At 43.3% G+C, this 26,035-nt stretch overlaps 1 protein-coding gene across 1 annotated transcript in view; it reads left to right on the top strand.

Annotated features, from left to right (window-relative positions):
- The window catches only part of creld2 (cysteine-rich with EGF-like domains 2), a 38,837-nt gene extending 22,794 nt beyond the window's left edge, over positions 1-16,043 (top strand). Inside the window, exons 7-11 of the mRNA XM_059987452.1 lie at positions 59-169; positions 3,302-3,385; positions 6,518-6,613; positions 11,036-11,176; positions 13,855-16,043. Coding sequence (XP_059843435.1) covers positions 59-169; positions 3,302-3,385; positions 6,518-6,613; positions 11,036-11,176; positions 13,855-13,931 — 509 coding nt within the window. The 3' untranslated portion in view covers positions 13,932-16,043. The remainder of the gene's footprint in view (positions 1-58; positions 170-3,301; positions 3,386-6,517; positions 6,614-11,035; positions 11,177-13,854) is intronic.
- Positions 16,044-26,035: the final 9,992 nt, after the last annotated feature.

The following is a 26,035-nucleotide window of genomic DNA, read 5'->3' as shown; positions in this document are numbered from 1 at the left end:
TATATTTCCAGTCAATTTCCTTGCAGTCAATTATATAAAAATATTTTGCTTTGTACAGCTTGTCATCCTGCCTGCAAAATGTGCAGTGGCCCGTCGAACCACAACTGCAGTGAATGTGCAGATGGCTGGATAGAAACAGTCACGAATGAAGATGGAGTCACATGTGACGGTAAGCACACTTGTATTACAGTGCTGTGCAGTGTGCTTTCCTCTCCTGGTTTCTTTTCACAGGTTTCAATCCAGTTTTGGGTTACTGGTACCTTGAGAACTCTTAAATGCTGAAATTCTCCCAAAACTGATGATGCTGCCTGTTATTATTGAATTAATAAACTTTCTCCTGTGAGCTTCTGAACTCTTCAAATGGTCCTTTAAGATTATCAATTACAAACGAGAGAAAACCTGCAGATGCTGGCAATCGAAGCAGTGCACACAAAATGCTGGAGGAGCTGAAGGAATACACACACACACACATACATACATACATACATACACTTATACATATATAATATGTGTAAGAGAGAGCCATGCTACCCCACAACCCCAGTTAATCCTAACCTCATCATGGGGCAATTTACAATGACCAATTAACCTACTTTGGACTGTGCGAGGAAACCAGAGCACCCAGAATAACCCAGGCATTCCACCAGAAGGACATACAGACTCCTTTCAGATGACGTTGGAATTGAACTCCAAACTCCGACACCCCGAGCTGTAATGTCGCTCTTACCTCTACGCTACCGTGGCACTCCACATGTACACTACTTAGAATTTAAGTTAAATGTTCTATGAATTCTCTCTTCACTCTCCCCACCCCAGCCTGTAGTTAATAGGAGCATTTGGTACAGGTCCACAATCCCTTATCTGAAATCCTTGGGGCCAGTTTCATTATGGAATTCAGAACTTTTCGGATTTCAGAATCCCTCCTTATTGGTTCCGGGACCCCCGCGGATACCAAAAAACGCGTATGATCAAGTCCCTTATTTAATCTGTCTCAGTGGGGGTGGAATTTAGGACCCCACGGAGCACCTGACTTATGTACATCCTCCCGTATACTTTAAATCATCTCTAGATTACTTATAATACCTAATACAATGTAAATGTTATGTAAATAATTATACTGTATTGTTTAGGGAATAATGACAAGAAAAAAAATTATTTTCAACGAAACATAAAAATATACAGCTTCAAACGAACCGAATCAAACACGTGGTAAATGACTTATTGGGATAAATGTAGAACATCACTGTCACTATAAAACTTCAGTAAGTTGTTTTTCTGTTTCTTTAAATCATATACAGTGGTAGTTCCGACACCATATTCTTCAGTAAGACGCCGCACAGACACACCACGATCAAGCTTCTGCAATAACTCCACTTTCTGTATTATTGATAATGATAGATGCTTCCTTCTCTCTTTCTCATTGTTACCCATAGGGGTATCTGCAGCTCCTTTTGACATTTTCACAATGAAATTAAACACAAAGTCAACGGTGTACACAAATGCACGTGTAACCAGTACAAACGCTGAACCACAACTGACGTCTGGCGGCCTCTGCTAGTGCCACCACGTCACACCTGAGTGACGTCAGCTGTTGGTGGAAAAAAAAACTTTGTGTGTTGGAGCTTTTTGGCTTTCAGAATTTTGGATAAGGGATTGTGGACCTGTATTATGATTGGTATTTGATTTGTGCTGCAAAAGTAGGTTGCAGCTATATTTTAGAAATATAGAAAACCTACATCACAATACAGGCCCTACAGCCTACAAAGTTGTGCGGAACATGCCCCTACCTTAGAAATTACTAGGCTTGCCTATAACCCTCTATTTTTCTAAGCACCGTGTACCTATCCAAAAGTCTCTTAAAAGACCCTATCGTTTCAGCCTCCACCGTTGCCAGCAGCCCATTCCACGCACTCACCTCTCCGAGTTTAAAACAGAACAACTTACCCCGTCATCTCGTCTGTACCTGCTTCCCAACACCTGAAATCCGTGTCCTCTTGTGGCAACCTTTTCAGCCCTGGGAAAGTGCCTCTGATTATCCACACGTATAAACATGATTGGGGAAATACTTGCATTCCCACGTTCCTGCCAGCAGATGGCTGTAGAGCTGCATTAAATACCAAATGTCTCATTAGCTCCCTTCATGGAGAATAGATATAGACAATTGTGCTGAAAGTACCCAAAACCATGTCAGAAAAATTTATTGTGGTACCATCATTTGTTGCAAAGTATCCTGTGCTAACGTGTGATTGACTTGTGTGTTTTTTTTTAATTGAGTGGGGACTTTTTCCACATTGGATAGTGTTCCTTTGGTATCTGGTCTTCTTGTTTTTTAAAAAAAATATGCAGTGGTGGAGATGGCCAACAAGTCAGGTAACGTCTGCAGAGTGAACAAAAGAACAATGTAGAAGGCTGTGAGCTTTCATCAGAATATGAAAACTCGAGGAATGCATGTCTTTTAAACATTAGAGAGACGGGGAGTAGAGAAAACAATGTCTTTCACAGGATAGAATCAAAAATGAGTCACTGATTTAGTATTTAGGTAAGGGTAGTTTTGAAAGCTTGTTAATACCAGTTAGTCTGGAAGAGGAAAAAATTGTAGTAGATCTAAATAAACTGTACGGTGATTATGGGCGGTACAACTTGGCAGAGTTTTGCCAGAGTCTCCCAGTCTGCTGTGGAGTTGGTTTTTTATGTTGGGTGCTTATCGGTCAAGGATTTCAGCTCTCTCTCTTTATGTGGATGTTTCCTATATTGATGAGGGCTTCCAGCATTTTCTGTCTTTTTTAAAAGATAATAAAACATCTACGGTTTTTGGGTTTTTGATCCCTTTTCAGTTGTGATGTGGCACACGTTGCCAAGCCTACTTTCCAGTATCCTTTTTGTTTTAGGATTCACTACCCTCTGTTCATATCTAAATATTCTCTTCTCTGCCCTCCTCTCTATTACCTCTCTTCCATTTACATTCCTTTAACAAGACTTCAAAATCCTCTCCTGATTAACACCAATTTCAGTCACCCATCATTTCCTGATCTTCTTGCTATCAGAAATGTTCGTTGTTCATTCTAGCTCTCCCTTCCCAACAAGTTTAAATACAACTGTTTTCTAAATGTTCCAGATCTGAAGAAAGGTCCTCAACTGAAATGTTAACCCTCTTCCTCTCGCCACAGATACTGCCTGACCTGTTGAATGTTTCCAGCATTTTAAGCTTCTTATTTCAGTTTTCCAGTATCTGCACGTTCCTTTAGCTCTTCTATTACTTTCATATCTATTGACCATCTTAAATGTCTCTCTTGTTTTGCAGATGTTGATGAATGTGCAGCAGAAACCTTTCCATGTAAAGAGCGGGAGTATTGTTCAAACACAGAAGGGTCTTATTCCTGTGAAGGTAAATCTGCTTCCTTTCCCATAATGTATTTTGATTTTTAAGTAACGCACACAAAATGCTGAAGAAACTCAGGAGGTCAGATGGTATCTATGAAGGGAAGTAACTAGTGATGTTTTGGACCAAGTAAGAGTCACTGCCTGAAACGTCACTGTTTCTTTCCCTACAGAGACGCTTCCTGACCTGTTGAGTTCCTCCAGAATTTTGTGCGTGTGGCTCAAGATTTTCTTTGTGGCCTTGATTGTTGAGCGCCTGGTTGCTTTCTGCTGTAAAAACGTGCACTACATTCCGCCTCCAGTATGCGCTTGAAAACAGCTGGTACATAGCATAATCGTTCTGCATTCCAGTGTTGAAATTTAGAGGCAGCAATATTCTACTCATGACTCCTTCCTAACTACAGTGGAAGCCATGAGGAAACTTGAGGCAGTGGTGGTGACAAGTGCGACCTACACCAGTAATGCATTCTGTTGCCACTCTCTGCTCGTTTCAGAATGACTCTTTAGTCGAAAGCAGGGGTTCCCAACCTGGGGTCCATGGACCGTTTGCTTAATGGTATTGGTCCATGGTGTAAGAGGTTGGGAACCCCTGCTCTAAAGGAAACACTATTGCAGCTTGGGGCATTCCAGAGTTCGAAGTTCAATTCCAACACTGTTCTGTGAGGAGGACATGCATACAGACTCCTTGTGGAACGTGTGGGTTTCCTCTTAGTGCTCCAGTTTACTCCCACAGTCCAAAGACATACCAGCTAAGTTAATCGGTCATTGTAAATTGTCTCATGGTTAGGTTAGGGTTAATCGGGTGTCGGGGGTTGCATGGCTCCAAGGCCTGGAAGTTTTCTGGATATTTGGGAAAGTCAATGGAACCAGTTAAAGCATCACAGCATAGCAGTTAGGGCGACGCTGTTACAGCTCAGGGCATCAGAGTTCAGAATTCAATTCTGACGTAATCTATAAGGAATTTGTATGTCCTCCAAGGAATGCATGGGTCTCCTCCGGCTGCTCCGGTTTCCTCACATCCTCACACAGTCCGAAGACTGACTGGCTAGTAAGTTAATGGGTCATTGTAAATTGTCCTGAGATTAGGCTAGGTTAAGTTGGTTGCTGGGTGGTACAGCTCAAGGGACCTGAAGGACCTGTTCCGCACTTTATCGCAATCAATCAACTTAGGTGTTTAATTCCTCTGTTTTATCATGGCTGATCCATTTCCCTCTCAGCCCCAGTCTCCTGCTTTTTCCCTGTTAGCCTTCATGCCCTGGCAAATCAATCAACCTCTGCCATAAATATACCCAATGACTAGGCTTCCACAGCAGTGTGTGGCGATGAATTCCACAGATTCACCACCCTCTGGCTGAAGAAATTCCTCATCTTCATTCTAAACAGACATCTCTCTCTTCTGCTCTTAGACTCCCCCATAGGAAATATCCTCTCCACATCTATTTTATCAAGGTCTTTCAACATTCAATACATTTCAATGAGGTCACCCCTGTTCTTCTGAATTCCAGTGAATACAGGCCCAGAGCCATCAAATGCTCCTTGTGATAAACCTTTCAATCCCGAAGTAATTCTCATGTACTTCCTTTGCACCTTCTCCAATGTCAGTACATCCTTTCATAGACAAGGGACCCAAAACTGCTCAGCAAGCGAGGCTTAACCAATGTCTTATAAAACCTTGGATGAAGGGGAAGTTAACTGTGAATTTGGAGTCAGTTGTTCAGGCTTCATGTGGAGAATAGTAGTTTAACTTCATCCACTTCAGGAGAGGGCAGAAAATTGGAGTGAATTTGGTAGGGGAAGCTGGATGGTGGTGGAATATATAGTCCTACAGGTTTAAGCTTGTTTTTTTTTTAAAACATGACAGCCAAACCTGAAGGTTCAAAACATTTGGAACTGCTGAAAGGCGATGGTGTTCTGAAGCATGTTGCCTGACCTATTATACTTAAAGCAGTGGTTCCCAATTGGTAGTTCATGGACTCCTCAGTTAATGGCGGGGGGGGGGGGGGTGCCCATGACATAAAAAAGGTTGGGAACCCCTGGCTTAAAGGACTGGTAGGTGCATTCATGAATCCTGAATTCTGGAGGGGTTCTCTTTACCTCTAAAAGTAACTTGGTTTTACCTGGTAACTGATAAGGTCATCAAACTGATTTCATTAGGTGCAATATAAGTTGCTTGCAGCCAGAGAAGTGATATTCACACTATATCTGAGATGCATGACTCCAATAGATTCTCCAAAGAATATACACATTGCAGAATGCATGTCTCAAAGTTTAAATTTTATGTCTCTCCTCCCCCACTTCACTCCATCTCCTTCTTTTCCCATTTTTACTTCTTTGTCTGCTTCCATCTATCATTCACTTGCCACCGTCTTCCAAGGCCACCCCTACTCTCCTCCCCTACCTGGCATTACTTGCTGCCATTTTACACCCCTCCTCAGTCCACCAATTGCCTCAGTATTCTTTTTTGCCACTCAACTGTCAGCCCTGATACAGGGTTTTGGTCCAAGGCATCGACAATTCTTTCTTTCCACAAATGCTGCATGACCTGTTGTTCCTCGACACACTGTTTGTAGCTTTAGATTTACAAGACTTTGGTCCACATATGGCTCTAGAACAGGAGGTATTTCCATTCCAAAGCACATGCATAAACTTCATATGCCCCCAATCTTTTGTAATATTTATTATTCTCTTATTTGTGGATAAATTGATCAGATTTAATTTTGATTTGGGAAGAGAGGAAAGGAGCCATTAAAGCAATGCAGAAAGCTAAAAATTGTGAATAATGATTCAAAGTAAATTTATTATCAAAGTATTTATGCAGTATGCAACTCTGAGATTTGTCTTCCCCACAGACAGCCACGAAACAAAGAAGAACTGTGGAATCTGTTCAAAGGGGGAGAATCAACCCCTCCTTCCCACCCCCATGCAAAAAAAATTGCACAAATAGCAACAAAACAGTGAAAATGCTAGGAAATAAAATGCATAACCAAAAGGCATATTTCAGTTCAGCTCTGGTGCTTTACATGGGTATTTTAAAAGGCTCCCCTACAAGTAGGTCTACTGTTAGGAATTTTATTTGTAATGTTGACATGCTGTACTGTAGTAAACTTTAACTGGTGTAACTTTTCATTGCGCTCTTCAGCTTGTCATAACACCTGTGATGCATGTACCGGAGAAGGGCCAGAAAGCTGTTTAAACTGCACCACTGGATACACAATGGAAGGATCAAAATGTGTAGGTATGTGAGTTGCTAATGTTGAAGTAACTGTTGTCACCGATAATAAAATAACTGGGCCCGGAACACATGCGCTCTTACAACTCAAGTATTTTTATTTATTTTACTTGTGCTCAAGGAGAACAGTATGGTCCCTGTCACCCACTCTGTTCAGAAGTCTGAACAGAAAGCTGCTGTTTTTACTCTACTGTCAAGATGAAGCCACACTCTGGCTGGAGGAACAACACCTTGTATTCCAGCTGGGTAGCCTCCAACCTGATGGCATGAACATTGACTTCTCTAACTTCCGTTAATGCCCCTCCTCCCCTCCTTACCCCATCCCTGATGTATTTAGTTTTTTTCCTCCCTCCTTTTTTCCTCTGCCCATTCCCCATCTTCCTCTGGTGCTCCCCTCCCCCTTTCTTTCTCCCTAGGCCTCCTGTCCCATGATTTTTTCCCTTCTCCAGCTCTGTATCCCTTTTGCCAATCACCTTTCCATCTCTCAGCTTCACCCCACCTCCTCTGGTCCTCTCCTATCATTTTGCATCTCCCCCCCCCCCCCCCCCACTTTTAAATCTTACTATCTTTCCTTTCAGTTAGTCCTGACGAAGGGTCTTGGCCCAAAACGTCAACAGTGCTTCTCCCTATAGACGCTGCCAGGCCTGCTGCGTTCCACCAGCATTGTATGTGTGTTTTTATACAGAATTGGTTTAAGGGTATAGATCAGTGTAAATTTTATATGTTTGAATTCCTTACTCACAAATCAGTCGCCATTCACAATAAAGTTGTTAAATTCAACCAAAACTTCAAGCGGATAGCAGATGATATTTTGAAGTTGGTAAAGACAGTGAAGCCATAATCGTTTGGTACGTTTAACATCCTTCTGTTAGCTCCTCTGTCTCCAGCATTCCCTCTTGTGTAAAGGGACGTTATCCCTTAGGCCAGGGGTCAGCAACCTTTACCACTGAAAGAGCCACTTGGACCCGTTTCCCACAGAAAAGAAAACACTGGGAGCCGCAAAACCCGTTTGACATTTAAAATGAAATAACACTGCATACAACGTTTTGTTTTGCCTTTATGCTATGTATAAATAAACTATAATGTGTTGCATTTATGAAATTGATGAACTCCTGCAGAGAAAACGAAATTACATTTCTGCATGCAACAAAAACATTTTGAACTCCGAAAAAAAGACGTTGGGTTGAAGGTTACTTTTAAGTAAAATACTCAACGTCTATTTGAGTCCTTCTTGTATTTATGAAAAACGCCAAACTTAAATTTGCCGCCAGCAGCAAACCAAAAATAACGTCAGCCAGCTGTCAACCTGAAAAATAAAAGGACTATTTCACTGAACAATGAAAACATATGAATATACGTAAAATAATACGCAATTAAAATATTTATCATACTTCTTCAGGTTGACTCACACCTGACAATGCAGTCGTATTCAGTAGGGATGGATCGATGCTTAGGGGAGTGACCGGGAAGGATAATGTGTTTTTTACCTCTCTGAACTCACAGAAGCGTTTCCCAAACGATGTTTGCATTGCGATGATTGCAGAATGTAAATACTCCGAATTTATCATGTCGTGACATTGTTTGAACTCTCTCAAATTGGGGAAGTGAGACAATGTGCCTTTCTGTAAATCTCTGGCAAGCAACGTCAACTTGCGCTCGAATGCAAAACATCCTCCAACATGTGCAGGGCTGTACGTCCTTACCCCGTTGAAGAGCTGTGTTCAGTGTGTTCAGGTGCGCTGTCATGTCTACCATGAAGTGTAGCTTTTCCAGCCACTCTGGCTGTTCAGGAAAGTTGAGCCCTTTGCTGCCCAGGAAAGTTTTCACTTCTTCCAGATGCGCGACAAAGCGTTTCAGCACCTCCCCTCTGGACAGCCAGCGATAAAAACACGTTGTAGCGGTTGCTACACGCAGTCAGTAAACTGCAGTCAAAGATAGCTTTATTCGAACTAAACAGCCTTGCTTTTAAGCCTCCCTCAACCCGCCCCCCATGGGCGCGGATGCTGCAAAAGACACGTACTCACAAACCCCCGTAGGCTATCTCCCTTAGCCTGAACGCTGGCTAATTGTGAGCCGGTTCGGATGTGTCAGGAAATGGGTCGCCACAACGTCTTATTTAGATTGTACAAGATCACCATAATCTTCAAATTTAGATTTACATTTCAAAAACTAACAAACTAACATAAAATACATATTAATTAAATACTGACCATGTAGCGGTGTGCTACACGCAGCGCTAAAATTACGACACGGAGTCGGTAACTGCAGTCGAAGGAAAAAAACTTTATTCGAAATCTTCAGCCTCACTTTTAAGCCTCCCTCAACCTGCCCCCCCCCCATGGCGCAGAGGCTCCAAAGCTCTGTGCTCGCAAACCCCCGTAGGCTATCTTATTGTGAGTCGGTTCGGATGTGCCAGGAAAAGGGTCGCCACAACCAATTATTTCCCAAAGCAACAGGGAGCCGCAGCACAGACGTAAAAGAGCCACATGTGGCTCCAGAGCCGCGGGTTGCCGACCCCCGCCTTAGGCAGACCTTTCTGGGAAATTCTCACTACAGAGGTCTCATTCGTTTGGCTTGAGCACGCACTCCATTTTGCCTTAGTAAGCACATGTGTCTCTGGCAGTCTTACTTCAAACATCTTTCTTGACAACTGCCCCAGGCTCTTGTTGTCTTTACTGCAATGTCCACACTAATAGTTGCTGAGATTAGATTTGAATGAATTGAGAAACAAATATTGTTGAGAAATTGGTACAACAAGAAATATTTTCAGAATCTTGAAGTAATTCTCACAGGCATTTTTGAAATTGAGAGGAAATCAAGGGAGGGCTATTTATTGTTATTTTTCCTAAACACATGTAGTTTAATGGAGGGTTCTTTAAGTTGTAAAGTTTATTGTGCTACAGTGAATAACTGCTTGCCTCCTGCTGGCCAATGAAGTAATCAGCAAACAGAAACAAAAGATTTTTTTTAGACCAAGCTTAGTTTTCTAGCGTCTATGTGCTTTCCTCCTTGTAATCTGTTCCCAGTTCTTAATTCCATGCACCGTACCTTGTACTACGATATTGTGCAATAGTCTTAGGCAGATATATTTAGTTAGGGTGCCTAAGACTTTTTCACAGTACATTAGTAATTTTATGTATTGCACTGGACTGCTGCCACCAAAAAAAACTTAAATTTCATGGCATATGTGAGTGATGATTAACCTGATTCTGATGTGAATCTCTATTGTGGACTGAGAGTGGCAAGTGGGAAGGGAGAGGGGAATCATGGTTAGGAAAAGGGGAAGGCAGAGGGGAAGGAGAGGGAAGCACCAAAAAGACATTCTGTAATGACCAATAAACTGAATGTTTGGAATCAAATGACCTTGACTAGCGTCTCAGGGCATGGCGTGTCTGTACCAGTGCTCCCCCTCCCCTGACTCTCCTTCTCTGCTACCTGTCCCACCCACCTCCCAAGGCGTTCCACACTCGCCCTTCTCAACATCCTTTGCTCCTGTTGGATTTACAAAACTGCTTTTTGTTCCATGTTTACAAATACAGTGCAGTGCAAAAATCTTAGGCACCCTAGCTATATATATGTGCCTAGGGCAGTTGTACAGTACTGTAGATTGCCATCATTTTACAAAACGATAACACAATGCTGAGATCATGTGTTATTGTTTTTTTTTTAAATCCCTGGTTTTGTAATCAGGATGTAGTTGGTTATCTGGGAATTTTGATTCATTTAGGTGGTTGGTAATTAAGCTGTCCCATGGCAAGTACTTTGAACAAATTTCTAGAGCTGCAGAGGCTGAAGGGGAGATCTGATAGATCTTTATAAGATTGAGAGGCATAGTCAGAGTAGATAAGTATCTTTTTCCTGGGGTAGTATACGTCTTAATACCAGAGGGTATGCTTTTAAAAGTTGAGAGGGGTAGGTTCAAGGGGGATGAGGGGTAAGTTTTTTTTTTGACTTGGTAGTCTTCCAGGTATGGTGATGTCGAGGCAAATAATTTAGACATTTGAGACATTTATAGGCACATGAATGTGAGGAAGATGGAGGGCTTTAGATGTATAAGTAGGAGGGATTAGTTTTTTTGGGTTTTTTGATTTGCTTTTTAGCTGGCTTGGTCCAACACTGGGCCGAAGGGCCTGTTCCTGTGCTGTACTGTTCTACGTTCCGTTCAGTGCAAGAAAGGAACCTAAATATAGCTAATTCTAAGTGCAATATGTTTCAGTTCTACTTGTATTGAGTAATTCACAACAGTTCTACACAATAGTATAGTCTACAGAAAAGAACAGGCACTTTGAAAGCAAGCCAAGGAAGAGAAGGGAATTTAACACTAGTTTTAGAGTTGGGGGTCCTGAATGGTAGGGGCTCATGGAAAAAAAAGTTAAGTTTGAGTCATATTAAAATGTTATGATTTAACCCCAAATTCTTTCTGTTTAGATATAAATGAATGCAGCCTGGCTGAAGAAGTATGTACACGTGAAAATGAAGACTGTGTTAACACTGAAGGCAGCTTTGAATGTGCCTGCGCAGCAGGCTATGAAAACCACAATGGAGACTGTGTAGAAGTAAAAACACCAGGTATGCTGATAAGTTTTAGTTCTAACTGATGATTTGTACCCAACTTAGAAATGAACGTAAGCAAGCTGCTTAAAAGCATAAACAGCGAAAATCTTTTCATGTGCTATATAATCGTTCATTCTTTTATGTGCCATGTCGTATCATCTAGGCGATCATCGTCTTTCTAGGACCATGATTGTTCTTGACAAATTTTTTTTTACAGAAGTAGTTTTCCAACTCCTGGGCAGTTTCTTTACAGGATGGATGACCCCAGCCATTATCAATACACTTCAGAGATTATCTGCTTGGCGTCAATGGTCACATAATCAGAACTTGTGAAATGCACCAACTGCTTATACAACCATCGACCACCTGCTCCCATGGCTTCACATGACCTTGATTGGTGGGGGTAGAGGGGGGCTAAATAAGTGCTACACCTTGCCCAAGGGTTTCCTGTAGGCTAGAGGAGGGAGGGAGCACCTTGTATCTTTGGTAGAGATGTATCTCCACCCTGCCACCCAAAGCTATATGACACCACATAAAAATATTAACAATCCTAATGTAATCACAATATTAATGACTTCGAGCCTAGAAAACTTAAGGTGAATGGAAGTAATTGGCTTGTTTAATTTCTTTAAGCTGTTTTGGTGTAGCCCTTGGATATATACTTGACATTCTGAACCCTATCAGTGTGACATTCTGTTAATGTGTCGTGTACATGCTCTGCAGAGGGAGGAATTTTGAGGTTAATACTCAAATCAAACTTTCCATCTGCTGTCACCTTAGATCTAAGGTTAAACTTGAAGAATTTCCTGACATTTTTAATAAAGTTCAAAGTAGATATTATTAACCAAGTACATGTATGTCAGCATGTACAACCCTGTGATTCACTTTCCTGTGGGCATACTCAACAAATCCATAGAATAGTCACTATAACAGGGTCAATGAAAGACCAACCAGAGTGCAAAAAGCAAAGTGTGGAATGCAGATATAAATAGCAAAAAATAATGAGAATATGAGATGAGAATTAGAACATAGAATAGTACAGTACAGTACAGGCCCTTCAGCCCACAATGTTGTGCTAACACTCAAACCCTGTCTCCCATATCCCCCACCTTAAATTCCTCCATATACCTGTCTAGTAGTCTCTTAAATTTCACTAGTGTGTCTGCCTCTCCCATAGACTCAGGCAGTGCATTCCACACACCAACCACAGAGTTTTTTTTTAAAAAAACACCTTCCTCTAATATCCCCCTTGAACTTCCCACCCATTACCTTAAAGCCATGTCCTCTTGTACTGAGCAGTGGTTCCCTGGGGAAGAGGTGCTGGCTGTCTACTCTATCTATGCCTCTTAATATATTGTATATCTCTATCATGTCTCCTCTCATCCTCCTTGAAAGTGAAACCTTTTGTGGGAACATCTTGATGATTGGGTGAGTGAAGTTCTCCCCTTTTAGTTCAAGAGCCTGATGGTTGAGGAGCAGTAACTGTGCCCGAACCTGGTGGTGCAAGTCCTGAGGTCATCTTCCTGATGACAGCAGAGAGAAGAGAGCAATGGCCTGGGTGGTGGGCTTCCCTGATAATGGGCGCCACTTTCCTACGATGGCATTTCATGTAGCTGTGCTCAGTGGTTGGGAGGGATTTACGAGTGATGTATTGGGCCAAATGCACTACTTTTTTGTAGGATTTTTCGTTCAAGGGCATTTGTGTTTCCATACCAGACTGATGCAGCCAGTCAAGAAACTCTCCACTACACATCCATACAAGTTTGTCAAAGTTTCAGGAATATAATAACCCAAATTCTAAATACAGTACTTAATGTAATAAAAGCAAAACTAAACGATGGTCTGGATGCTACAAAGAAATTGTCAGCATGTGTGGGGTTTCTCTGCCCCACGTACGTGTGTGGATATTCAGGGTTGCTTGGACGCAGTGGGTCTGTGACTGTGGTCTGCTACTCAGCTCCCTAAAGAACTGGTAGCGCAAGATTTCAAATCTCAGCCCTTGCATGAGCAGCCTCTGTCAGCTTGGACCTTTAATTTGTTGCAGAGGAACTTGTGCAATGGTTCCCAACCTGGGCTCCACGAACCCCTCTGTTAATGGTCTATGGCACACAAAGGTTAGGAACCCCTGGTCTAATGTACTTCGTAAATTAAAAAGAAAAGAATGATCACTGTTCAGTACTATGCAAAAAGTCAGGCATGCATACATATGTATTGCACTGTCCCACTGTCACAAAACAAAGTTCATGACATATGTGAGTGATGATAAACCTGATACTGATATGGATCTGTATTGTGGACTGAGAGTGGGAAGGGGCAGGGAGAGGGGAATCGTGGATGGGAAAGGGAACAGTGAGAAGCATCAGAGAGACATTCTGTAATGATCAATAAACCAACTGGAACCAAATGACCTTGCCTAGTATATCAAGGCACCCGCTATCCCTTGGCACTCCTCTGTCATCTGTCCCATACCCTCGCACAACAATTCACCATCGCCATGAGGAAAACTAAATGGGAATACTATATCTCCATTGGCATTAAAGTCAAAGTGGAATGAAGGTAAAGTGGTCTGCTCATTTGGCATCTGCCATTTTTCACCATAGCTCAAAGTTTAATGTCCTCCAATGACATCATTGATATCAGTTACCTTAATAAGGTGTATTTGCTGACTAACCCTTCATTTCTGTCTCCTGTAGCTGACGTAGAGATGGCAGAAGAGGCAAACGTTGAACCTAAAGAGTTAGCAGATGATGCACTTCATGAAGACCTTTGACCCACAATTTGACATTTGTTTCTCATGTACAAGAAATCTCTGTATATCTTGAAAAAGACAGCCTTTCAGATACTGGACTGATATTGTTTTTACAATAGTTGCATGTTGCCAATGTAATTTGTTTTACATGAAGGACCATCATTTTATGGCCTGTTGTATTTTAAACTTCTTGGGTCAAAATGCTGTCAGCTTGTTTCTATATGTCATCGATACTTTTTTATCTACTTCGTGTGAACAATTCATCGATTAAACAAGACATTTTGTAATGCTTCAGATGCTAGTAAATCCCTCTGGAATGCTGACTGTTCAAACATTGCACAATCACTGCGTAGTGACATTGAGTGTTGTATCTGAAAGAGGTTTTTTGTTGTGAATTCTGTATCATTGTTGGAGTGTGGTTTTATTTATGAAACTGAAAAGTTATCTTGACAGTATATTATCACATGTTTCACCTTGTATTCCATCTGTGTAGCCTTGAGCCCAATAATTTTTCCCTTCTTCCTCTATTATTCAGTCTGGCCTTTTGCCTTCCACATGCCCGATGCCCCCTTCCCCTCCCTTCCCTTTCTCTTATAGTCCACTTTTGTCTCCTATCAGATTCTTTCCTCTCCAGCACTTCACCTTTCCCACCCACCTGTCTTCACCTATCACCTTTTTGCTATCCTCCTCCTCCTCCCCACCCCTTTTTATTCCAGTCCCCTTTCCTTCTCAGTCCCGAAGAAGGGTCCTGGTTCACAATGCAACTGTTTGTTTATTTCCATAGATTCTGCCTGACTTGCTGCGTTCCTCCAATATGTCGTGTGTGTTACATTGTTAGAGAGTGGTTTGGCACTACATTATATTACCACATCTAATTTAAATGTCATCCCCATAATCTTTTGATCTCTAGTGTTAACAGTTGATCACCCAATGTTTCCTCTCTTTAGCCTTTATAAACATTTGAGAGATTTTTTTTCACATGTGACACTCTCTATAATCTAATCAAGAATTGCACCTGTGTTGTACATGGTAACTGCCCAAAGTATTCATGTGTTTGTTTTGGACTTTTGAAATTCTTTCCATGGACTTCAATTTCAGAAGACTGAAAGGCTGTCGTAACTCCAATTTATACAATGGGGAGGAATGTTTACCTTGCAGCCTATACTTCAGCTATATATATTTTTGTAAACTGAAAGCTATTATTAAGCATTTGATTAGGACGATGTGCCATTTCAAACTAAAACCATTAATGTGTTTGCAGCAAATATGTGACAATTCCCTTTTTTTTGAATGCTGATTTTGGGAAATTTGTGATTTTGTTTCTGCATTTAAGTTGATCTATCTACTGGTAGCAATGAAAGGTCATTGCTCCATCTCTGCCAGTGGCCAGGACTTACTTCATCATCATAATAGCTCAGTTTTCACTACTGTCAGTCATGAAAATTCCTGGTGAATACTCAGGAATACTGTCATAGAAAATTGGAAATCTACAGCACATTACAGGCTGACCTACTCTAGAAACTGCCTACCATATTGACCTTTATGTTTTGAAGCTCCATGTACCTGTCTAAGAGTTTCTTAGACCCTATTGTATCTGCCTCTGCCACCTTTGCTGGCAATGCATCCCATACACCCACCAGTTTGTGTGAAAAGCTTACCTCTGACATTCTCCCTTGTACCTACTTTCAAGCACCTTAAAACCATGCTGCCTTGTATTAGCCATTTCAGCCCTGGGGAAAAAGCCTTTAGCTATCCACATGATGAATGTCTTTCAACATTTAATGCAACTCTATCGGGTCACCTCTCATCCTCTGTCGCTCCAAGGAGAAAAGGCCAAGTTCACTCAACTTATCGTAAAGCATGCTCTCCAATCCAGGCAAGGTCCTTATAAATCTCCTCCACACTCTATAATGTTACGAACCCTGTAACTGGGTCACTTACCAGCAAAGATAGAGAGGTCTGTTGAAGTCTGATGGTACTATTTTTAACCGTATTTATTGATAAAGATATGCAAAAATAATATCAATGCAAACATACAGATAATATACGTCGTCAATACTAACTCTAAAAGCGCGGGTATAATAATAAATAGCTCTATCGTTGTCTAGGGGCTAATGTATTATATGATGGAAATATAAAAGTCACTGTTCGTTCAAGCTGCAGTGTTTTGTTTTGAGAGAAAGGCAGGTTAAATTTGCCCAGTTCTTTTATGATGCCAATCCTTCGAGAGTCTTTGGGAGTTGGTTTCCCCGTTGTTAGCTAAAAGCAGTTCTTCCGTGGTAAAAGCCACCGTTTCCGGGGCAAAATTGAACCGAACGCACGTGGCCTCCTCCCATCGGCTTCTGCTATTACGAGATCGCTAGCATTTCTGTTGGTGCGTCTGAGGGGCTGTTCCCTCAGACCCTCTTTTATCCTGACTCACAGGGTCTCAGATGTCAATCAGATTGGGGGTGATGCAATCCCTCCCTCAACCAGCCCACTTTGCCTGAGGGCTTCCACGTAGCGCAGTATTGTAATACACAAGTTCGTCTCCAAGATACAATGGCAGTTTCCCGTAGCTTTATATCGCCGGGGGGGGGGGGGGGGGAACAAGACATTCCGCACGTCTCTCATTTCCTGGGTCTCCTGACCCAAATCAATATGATCTTGCGATTCTCACAAAGGAGGGGGCGACCCCGCACCCTTCAGCCCCTCAGAGCTGTGGTACATTCATAACACCCCCTTTCTTCAAAGCGTTTTCACCAGCAGTGAAAATGAAGTACAGAGTCTTACAGGATTTTAGAATCTAACACAATACAAAAGCTTTTCCTTTTCACTACAGAGTAATACATTCAATTCAGCATCTAAACTGTTAACGATTACAGTGTCACTTCCTTTAATATCTTAACATCTTGTACCTTACTAAAGTCTTGTGGCATCAGACTTCAATTTAATAACCACCTATTTTTATTTCTTTCCTTCAGCAAACAAAAACTAAGGAGTTGTGATCTTAGCTTACGTGTATCAACAAAAGTTCATGCAAATACTAATCTTTCTGTTGCTTTCAAACTTAACAGGCAGGCTTCCATGGGGTTGTCTTTATTATTCACATGCTTTGTCGAAATCACGTAAAACCGGCTTTTGCTATTTAAAAATGGCGTCCTCATTAACCGTCACCTCTTTTCTGGTTAGTTCCCATGTGGGGAGCTTGGGTACCCTGGCGAAATAGTCTCTCGCCCGCTTCTTTCATAGGAGTTATTTCATCAACACTGTCCCAAACCCAGACCATCTTTCTGAATTTCCACCCGATTCTTTAATTTTACACAGGTTGCTCGCCCTCTCTTCAGGACCCTTCAGGCTATTAGTTTTCAGTTCGATCTCTTTGTTCAAGCAGCATTTCAAATTCTGCCTTTTCACACCACACTCTAGAATAACAATAGCATAGGGGCCCCCATCATCTTCCAACTCAATCTGGAAGCGATTCGCAGGCTTTAAATTTTCTTCATTCAATTTGGGAACTACATATTTCCAGTTTCCTTCAATAATAATATTTATCTCCCCATTTTTGGTCTCCGCATTAATTCTTAACACACTGTGGAGCACAAACAACTAGGAACTCTCACTTCCCACTATTACCAAGGTTAACCCTTTCTTCACTGAACCACGTCTATCTGAATCACAAGGACGGCATTCCCTTTCAACGGAATCAAATACCTCAGACTTTTTCTGAGCTCCAATACTAGGTTCAGTACCACGTGCATCCACATCTTGGACACACTTAAACGGGACACTTGCCTCTTTCAGGCTTTCAATACCCGTACCCGGTCCAAATTCTAATTTCCCCTGATTCTCCCAGCTACTCTCTGGGCAACTCCCTTCCGGAGTAAACTCAACCCCGCGGGCTGAAACAACCTCATCTGCCATCCAGCAGACTTCTTCAAGATAAGGGCACCCTTTTCATCTAGGACTGCCCTCATTTCATTATCGGGAACACCCCCAGCATTTTCAACTTCTTCAAACAGTTCTGCCAACCCAGACAGATCATCCAGGTCCAACCCTGGACCTTTTAACAGCTCTAGCTGTTTCTCATCTTTATCTTCTGCCTCTAGAAATTTTCTCCTCGCTAAGGGCAGGTCTACCTCCTCTCCCTTACCCTCTTTCACTTTACTACTCTTCGTTTTACCACCCTCTAAACCCTCGTGGTACGGGGTCGGTAAAAACGTCTCGGCCAAATTCGAACTGGCTGGATTTAAACTGCTCTCGTTCTCAGCTGCCTCTCTCGACAGGCTGCGAGTGACCGCGCATGCGGGATAGATCTTGGAATCTAGGGGCAGGGCCGCAACACTCACCGGCCGGCTGGTCATTGTCATTGCTGCCTAAACCTTACCACCTGCTAAATCGTTACCAAGAAGGACGTCCGCGTCAGTTCTCGGGAATTCTGATCGCACCCCTATTTCAACTGGTCCAGACACCAGCTCACAATCCATAATGACTTTATGTAAGGGCACCATTTCCGTCCCTTTGCTTATTCCTTTCACAGCTACCATTCCCGTCTTGCAACCAAAATCTAGTACCTTACTGATGATCAACGACAGCTCAGCCCCCGTGTCTCTCCAGATCTGTACTGGAACTGTTGGGTCTCCCTCCCTCACAGACACGGTTCCATTTGACAGACAAGTCTCAGACCCTTCTTGTACTCTGTCTACCCGGGGCTCTCTTGATGATTTACTGATTACCACTGCACATCCGATAGGGACTGCTCCTTTCCCTTTTCCTGTCTCTTTCCTCGGAGCAAAGCACCTAGAAGCAATATGCCCCCTCTTTCCACAATTAAAACAGGTCAAGCCCGGAAATCTCTGGCCGTCTGGCCTTTCCCCCTCAACCTTACTACTAGCTCACGGTGGGACATCTGCCTCAGCCGGCGGGCTTTCTTGATCGTTCCCACAGTCTCTCTGGGAACTTTTGTTCGAGGAAAACTTTGTCTTGTGGGCTAGAGCATATTCATCTGCGAACCTATCAAATTCGGAGATGGACTTATTCGGCTTCTCATTCAAATACAACCGGATATTCTCCGAAACACAACCTTTAAATTCCTCAATCAGAATTAACTCCCTGAGATGCCAATAATCCTCCTCCACTATCTCTGCAGTGCACCAACGGTCCAAGAGCACATTTTTCTCATAGGCAAACTCGATATACGTCTGATTCCACCCTTTCTTTAAATTTCTGAACTTTTGTCTATACACCTCAGGTACTAGCTCATAATTCTGGAGAATGGCCGCCTTTACTTTGTCATAACTCTCCTCCTCCGTGGCCAATGCCATATATGCCCGCTGTGCCTTCCCTTTTAACACACTTTGTAACAGCGCCACTCACTGACCTCTGGGCCACTTCTGATTCACTGCCACCTTTTCAAAAAGCAAGAAATAACTATCAACATCCGTCTCCTCGAACGGAGGTACTAACCTCAACTCTCAACTAACATTAAACCACTCCTCTCGGTCTGACCCTTGATCTCCTCACCCTTGCCTTAACTTCTCCATCTCCAAGTCACGTTTCCTTTGTTTCTCTGCCTCCCCATACTCTCTCTCTTTCCCGGCTGCTTCCAGCTGTTTTAACTGAATTTCATGCTCCCGTTTCACCTCTAACTCCTTTAGCTGGAGCGCATGCTCCCTCTCTCTCTCAGCTCTTTCCTTCTCCTTCTCAGCTGCTTCCAGCTGCTTTACCTTAATTGCATGTTCCAACCTTAATTTCTCCAAATCTAACTGAGCCGTCCCACTAGCAGGTACCTTTTCAGGGATATTTTCCAATACCTCAGCTGCAAACACATTCTTCCCAATATAATACTGAGTTATTGCCCTTCGCATCTCCCGCTTTTTCATTGACAACCTCACCTCTGCGAGGTTTAACCCCTCCGCCAAATTTATCAAGTCTGATTTGGTGGCCGCCTCTAGCGCCTCCAGAGTTGGGTTTTCTATAAATTCACCCACGTCCATCTTTGCTGGTTTCTCGTCTGGCTACCCGCATAACCGGATCCAAGTTTGGACTTACAAGCCCGATTCACTGGCCCTCCAATTTGGTATCAAATCCCGAGACGAGAATCCCAAGTTGTTACAAACCCCGCAACCAGCAAAGATAGAGAGGTCTGTTGAAGACTGATGGTACTATTTTTAACCGTATTTATTGATAAAAATACACAAAATAATATCAATGCAAACACACAGATAATATACGTCATCAATACTAAATCTAAAAGCGCGGGTATAATAATAATCAATAAGAAATAGCTCTATCGTTGTCTAGGGGATAATGTATTGTCCGATGGAAATATAAAAGTCACTGTTAGTTCGTTCAAGCTGCAGCATTTTGTTTTGAGAGAAAGACGGGTTCAACTTGCTCAGTCCTTTTATGATGCCAATCCTTCGAGAGTCTTTGGGAGTTGGTTTCCCCATTGTTAGCTAAAAGCCACCGGTTCCGGGGCAAAATGGAACCGAACACACGTGGCCTCCTCCCATTGGCTTCCGCTATTACGGGATCGCTAGCGTTTCTTCTGGTGCGTCTGAGGGGCTGTTCCCACAGACCCTCTTTTATCCTGACTCACAGGGTCTCAGGTGTCAATCAGATTGGGGGTGATGCAATTCCTCCCTCAACCAGCCCACTTTGCCTGAGGGCTTCCACGTAGCGCAGTATTGCAATACACAAGTTCATCTCTAAGGGACAATGGCCGTTTCCCGTAGCTTTATATCGCCGGGGGGGGGGGGGGGGGAACAAGACATTCTGCACGTCTCTCTCTCATTTCCTGGGTCTCCTGACCCAAATCAATAGGATCTTGCGATTCTCACAAAGGAGGGGGCTACCCCGCACCCTTCGGCCCCTCAGAGCTGTGGTACATTCATAACAATGTATGAGGTAACCAGAACAGAACACAGTATTCCAGTGGGGTCTAAGGTCTAAGTATGAATACTCAGATGTAGAAGAATTCTTCATTGTTGTTCCTGTAACAATTTATTTTAATAATCACTGGATTATTAACCCTGAGCTGAACCACCAAACCTGGAGGACCAGTGGACCACTCTTTATCTGGCCTCTACTTTTGACCTGTTTTACATGGATGACTCTACCACTAGCCAAGCATAAAGTCCTGACTCCAGTCAACGAGCTCTCTGGGTCATTGAGGCACACAGGCCTCCGATCCCTGTGGCAAAGCTGTGGGCCTCTTGGTGAATTTAAAATTGATGTGGAAAACAAAAACAATATCTAGTGCAAAATGAGATTATGCAAGCATTAGTAATTTCTGTTGAGGATTACAGGGCGTTGTAACTCTTAGTGTAAAATCATTTTAAGGTAGGGAGAAGTCAAGTTTTCACTTAATCAAAAAATAAGGTTGTATTCTTTTGCAATTGTTACCAAACCATTCTATTGGACAACTACCTTAAATCACAGCCTGGGACATGCACCAGTGTGTTTCCTGTGGAGCCTTCAGCAGAAATTCTGAATAGTGAATGAGGAACTAATGCACAAAAATGAGAAACCTCTCCACAGTCGTGCAGCAAGATCCTTTGATTACAACAGGAGTTAATTGGAGAGAAGAGGTAAAGCCGGTGGAGAATAGAAAAGGGCGAAGGAATTTTACTTAACTGGAAGGAGAAATCGATATTTGTGCAAAAAATTTGGAGGCTGCCCAGACAAAATTTAAGATGTTGCCCCTCCATGTTCTTTCATTGTCAATATCTGTCAATTGGTGAATCAAGTTATATGTCCATAATTTGCTGTTAGTTTGTGTCAATCTGAAGATCAAGTTTATGGAATAATACAGAAAATGTCCTTCAAAAGTGCTGATTACACATTAATTTCCTCTTTTTACCTTTAGGTCTTTGTGCAGGTGCTGGCTTTACCCACAGTAAAAGTCCACTGTTGCTAAGAATTACAGTCAGTTTTAATTTGCATCATTTTCTCAACTGATCAAAGGCTGTTCTGCCACATTGAAGCCATTAGTGAGTTTCATCTACGTCTGCCTGCACCAAGACACGACTGCTGAGATAAGGAAGTAGTTCATTTTTTCCAGGGTCCCAACGTGAGCATTCATCATCAGAGAACAATGTGTTGTGAGGACAGGATAGTAGATCTTTATCCAGTGGAAACTGACCACATAAAGTTTTGGACCTCCATAAGACAAAGGAACCTAAATTAGGCTATTTGGCCCGTCAAGTCTGATCCACCATTTCATTATAACATCCATTTTCCTCTCAACCTCAATCTCCTGCCTTCTCCCTATTACTTTTCACACCCTGATTAGTCAAGAAACTATCAACCTCCACCTTTAATACATCCAATGACCCGACCTCCGTGAATTCCACAGATTCACCAATTTCTGGCTGAAGAAATTCCCCCTCATTTCTGGTCTAACTGAACTTCCCTCTATTCTGATGCTGTGCCCCCCCACCCCCACAGTCCATCACTATAAGGAACATCCTCTCCACCTCCACTCCAGATCTTTCAACAGTTGATAACTTTCAATGGGATCCACCACCACACCCCATTCCTCTAAATTCCAGCAAGTACAGGCCTAGCGTAATCGTATGATAACCCAGAATCATTCTCGTGAACCTCCCCTGAACCCTCTCCAGTGTCAGCACATCCTTTCTTAGAAAAGGGGCCCCAAAACTGATCACAATACTCACCAGTGCCTCATGGAGCCTCAGCATTACATCCTTGCTTATGTATTCTAGTCCTCTTGAAATAAATGTTAACATTGCATTTGCCTTCCTCATCACCGATATTCAACCTGCAGTCAACTGTGGGTCAGCGCTTAGCCTTAAAGTGCACTCGTCGACTGGGTGGTGTAGCTTGAGTCGAGCTTGAAGCTGGGGTGTAGGTTTCATAGGTTTAATGATTTCCTGTTAATCTTGCTGGTTAGCTCCACTCCACAGGGAGCTTGCTAGAGGGGGCTTGGATCAATATGGCCAGAAAGATTGCAAGCAATGACGCAACAGTGGGTGTTAGTGAACTTTTGAAAGATTGTAAGGAACTTCCTGAAGATTTCGACGGCCATGAGCAGCTTTGACCCTGATCCACAGCAGCCTATCTAGTCCAGCCTTGCTGTCACTCATTACTCAAAGGCTCATACTGTGGGATTTGAGAATGAAGCTGTCAGAGGCAGGCAATATCCTTGCTGAACTGTGAATTATTGCTGGAGTTTCGGTCTTGAATCCATTGTTTGATCATTATTTGACAGGGTGCCATGTAGTGTAGCAGTTTCTATGATGCTATTACAGCTCGAGGTGTTTCAGAGTTCAATTTTGATGCAGTTCCATAGTCTCTACGTCCTCCCCATGGAATACATGGGTTTTCCCTGGGTGCTCCAGTTTCCTCCAACAGGCCAAACCCCAACTGGGTGTTACTTGATCATTATAAATTCAACGGTCAAAAGTTCAAAGTGAATTTTATTATCAAAGCACATATATGTCACCATATACAACCCTGAGATTCATTTTCCTGCAGACAACTCCATAGAGTAGTAACTAGAACCTGGGATCAGTGAAAGATCAGCAAGAGTGCAGAAGACAACAGATTGTGCAAATGCAAATATAAATGTTGTTTTGTATGACAGGTGTTTTTCTCTTCACACTTCTACTTGTTGTTATGCCATATCTCCAGTTTGGGGCTCCATCGATGGATGGTGGCAAAGCTGTCTCGCATCTTGGTGAGGGGGGCATGCTCGGACCAGGTGGAAAACGTCCTGGGTTGGGGCACCACAGGAACAAGCTGGGGTTTGTGGGGCGCCTCTTCGGTGCAGTGTTTGCGTCTGAGTCTATTTGTGGCTGTCCAGCTTTTTCTGCTAGCTGTAGAAAAGCCCAGAAGGGGCAAGGTGGGGTTGTCGCTCAGATCTCCGCTGGAGGTTGTGTTGGTTTACCAGTGTGTTCATCATAGGAGTCTGAGTTTTTCAAGTAGTACAAAGGTTTTCAGGATTTGAAGAAAATTTGAGATTTGAACGGGCTGAGGCAAAGTACTGACCTTAGTCTTATAGAAATGTTGTGGAAAGACCTGAAGCAAGCAGTTCATGCAAGGAAGTCCACCAACATCCCAGAGTTGAAGCAGGTTTGTAAAGAGGAATGGCCTAAAATTCCTCCAAGTTATTTTTTTTAGCCTGAGAGTGGGAGAACCTGTGAAATGCTTTGCCACAGGCTGCAGTAGAGGCAAAGTCCATGGGCGCATTCAAAGCAGAAGCTGATGGATTTCCGATTGGTAGGGGCATCAAGGGATAAGGTGAGAGGGCAGGAGTATGGGGTTGAATGGGATCCAGGATCAGCTATGATGAAATGCTGAAGTGGAGTCATTGGGCTGAATGATCTAATTCTGCTCCCATGTCTTATGATTTATGTGCACGACGGAGCAAGTTTCCAGAAACATTTAGTTGAAGTTATTGCTGCACAAGGGGGCCACACCAGTTATTGAAAACAAAGGTTCACATATATTTTCCAACAAATACATTGGATTATTTATCTCAATAAATAAATGAACAAATATAATGATTGTTTGTGATATTTATTTCATTGGGTTCTCTTTATCTAGTTTTAGGACTTATGTGAAGATCTGGTCACATTTTAGGTCATATTTATGCAGAAATAAGGAAAATTCTACAGTGTTCATGAACTTTCCAGAAACACGATAGGTACCTGTGGTGAACTACATATACCTGTCTGGACACGCCCCCTGCTGACTGCTCCTGTGGCTCCTCCCACAGACCCCTGTATAAAGGCGATTGAGGCCTGGGACTGGCCTCTCAGTCTCCAGGATGTAGTATGGTGGTCACTCACTGCTTGTTCCTTCTTCCAGTCAATAAAAGTCGATATCTCGCCTTCACGTCTCAGAGTGAGTTATTGATGGTGCTTCAATTTTATTGACTGGAAGAAGGAACCAGCAGTGAGTGACCACCATACTACATCCTGGAGACTGAGAGGCTGGGCTCAGGCCTCAATCGCCTTTATACCGGGGTCTGTGGGAGGAGCCACAGGAGCAGTCAGCAGGGGGCGTGTCCAGACAGGTATATGTAGTTCACACATTCACCCCCCCCCCCCCTTTGTTTTAAAAAGAGTCCCTATGTGGCAAAGTTTCTTACAGGTTAAGTATTGACTGGAAGTTTTAAAACATGGAAACCGTTTTACATCCGGAAAGATGGGATTTGGACCCCCAAGACCCTGAAGCAGCTCTTACCTTTGAACTCTGGCTTGCATGCTTCCAATCATACTTGGAGGAGGTTCGTGCAACTGAACCCGCTGTTATGCACAGAATTCTCCTCTCGAGAGTCACCCCAAAAGTTTATTCATTTATCAGAGACCTGCCGACCTACGAAGGGGCACTGGACGCTCTCAAAAGACAGTACCTGCAGCCGGTGAACACCGTCTATGCAAGACGTCATTTAGCTACGCGCTGACAGCGGCCTGCAGAGTCGTGCGCCCAGTTTCTCGGAGCCCTACAGACGCTCGTCCGAACTTGTGACTGCAAAACGCTCACGGCAGAACAGTATGTGGAGCTGCTAGTACGAGACGCCTTTGTGACAGGAATTCGGTCAGTGTACATGCGCCAGCGGCTGCTGGAAAATGCCGATCTTACCTTACGCTTGGCGATCGAGATGGCCAACACGCTGGAGGCTGCTCTATACAACGCTGATGCTGTCCAGCCGCGCAATCCCCCGCTGGTCCCGTGGACACCTCAGACCCCGCCGCTGCCGGTTCCTGCAAGCGAATTCACCAACGCCGCTGCCAGTCGTGATTCCACAAACTCCCCGCATCCAACCACGGTGGCGGCCAGGCGAAAGCCCGAGTTGTTTTATTTCTGCGGACTCGAAAAGCACCCCCGAAAACACTGCCTGGCCCGAGAAGCGACCTGCTCCAGCTGCGGGAAGAAGGGCCATTTCACCAAAGTCTGTAAGTCTAAACTGCGAGCGGGGTCGGGCAGCGCGCATGTGAGATGTGGGGGCTGCCATCTTGCATGCCCGGATGTTGGCGGCCATCTTTGTCGGCGTCACCATGCCCCGCCCCGTACCCGTGTGAGACGTAAGGGCCGCCATCTTGCACGCCCAGATGTGGGCAGCCATCTTTGTCGGCGTCACCATGCCCCGCCCCGTACCCGTGTGAGACGTAAGG

The sequence above is a fragment of the Hypanus sabinus genome, chromosome 13 (assembly GCF_030144855.1).
Source record: "Hypanus sabinus isolate sHypSab1 chromosome 13, sHypSab1.hap1, whole genome shotgun sequence".
NCBI lineage: Eukaryota > Metazoa > Chordata > Chondrichthyes > Myliobatiformes > Dasyatidae > Hypanus > Hypanus sabinus.
This window is presented reverse-complemented; position numbering and strand designations above follow the sequence as displayed.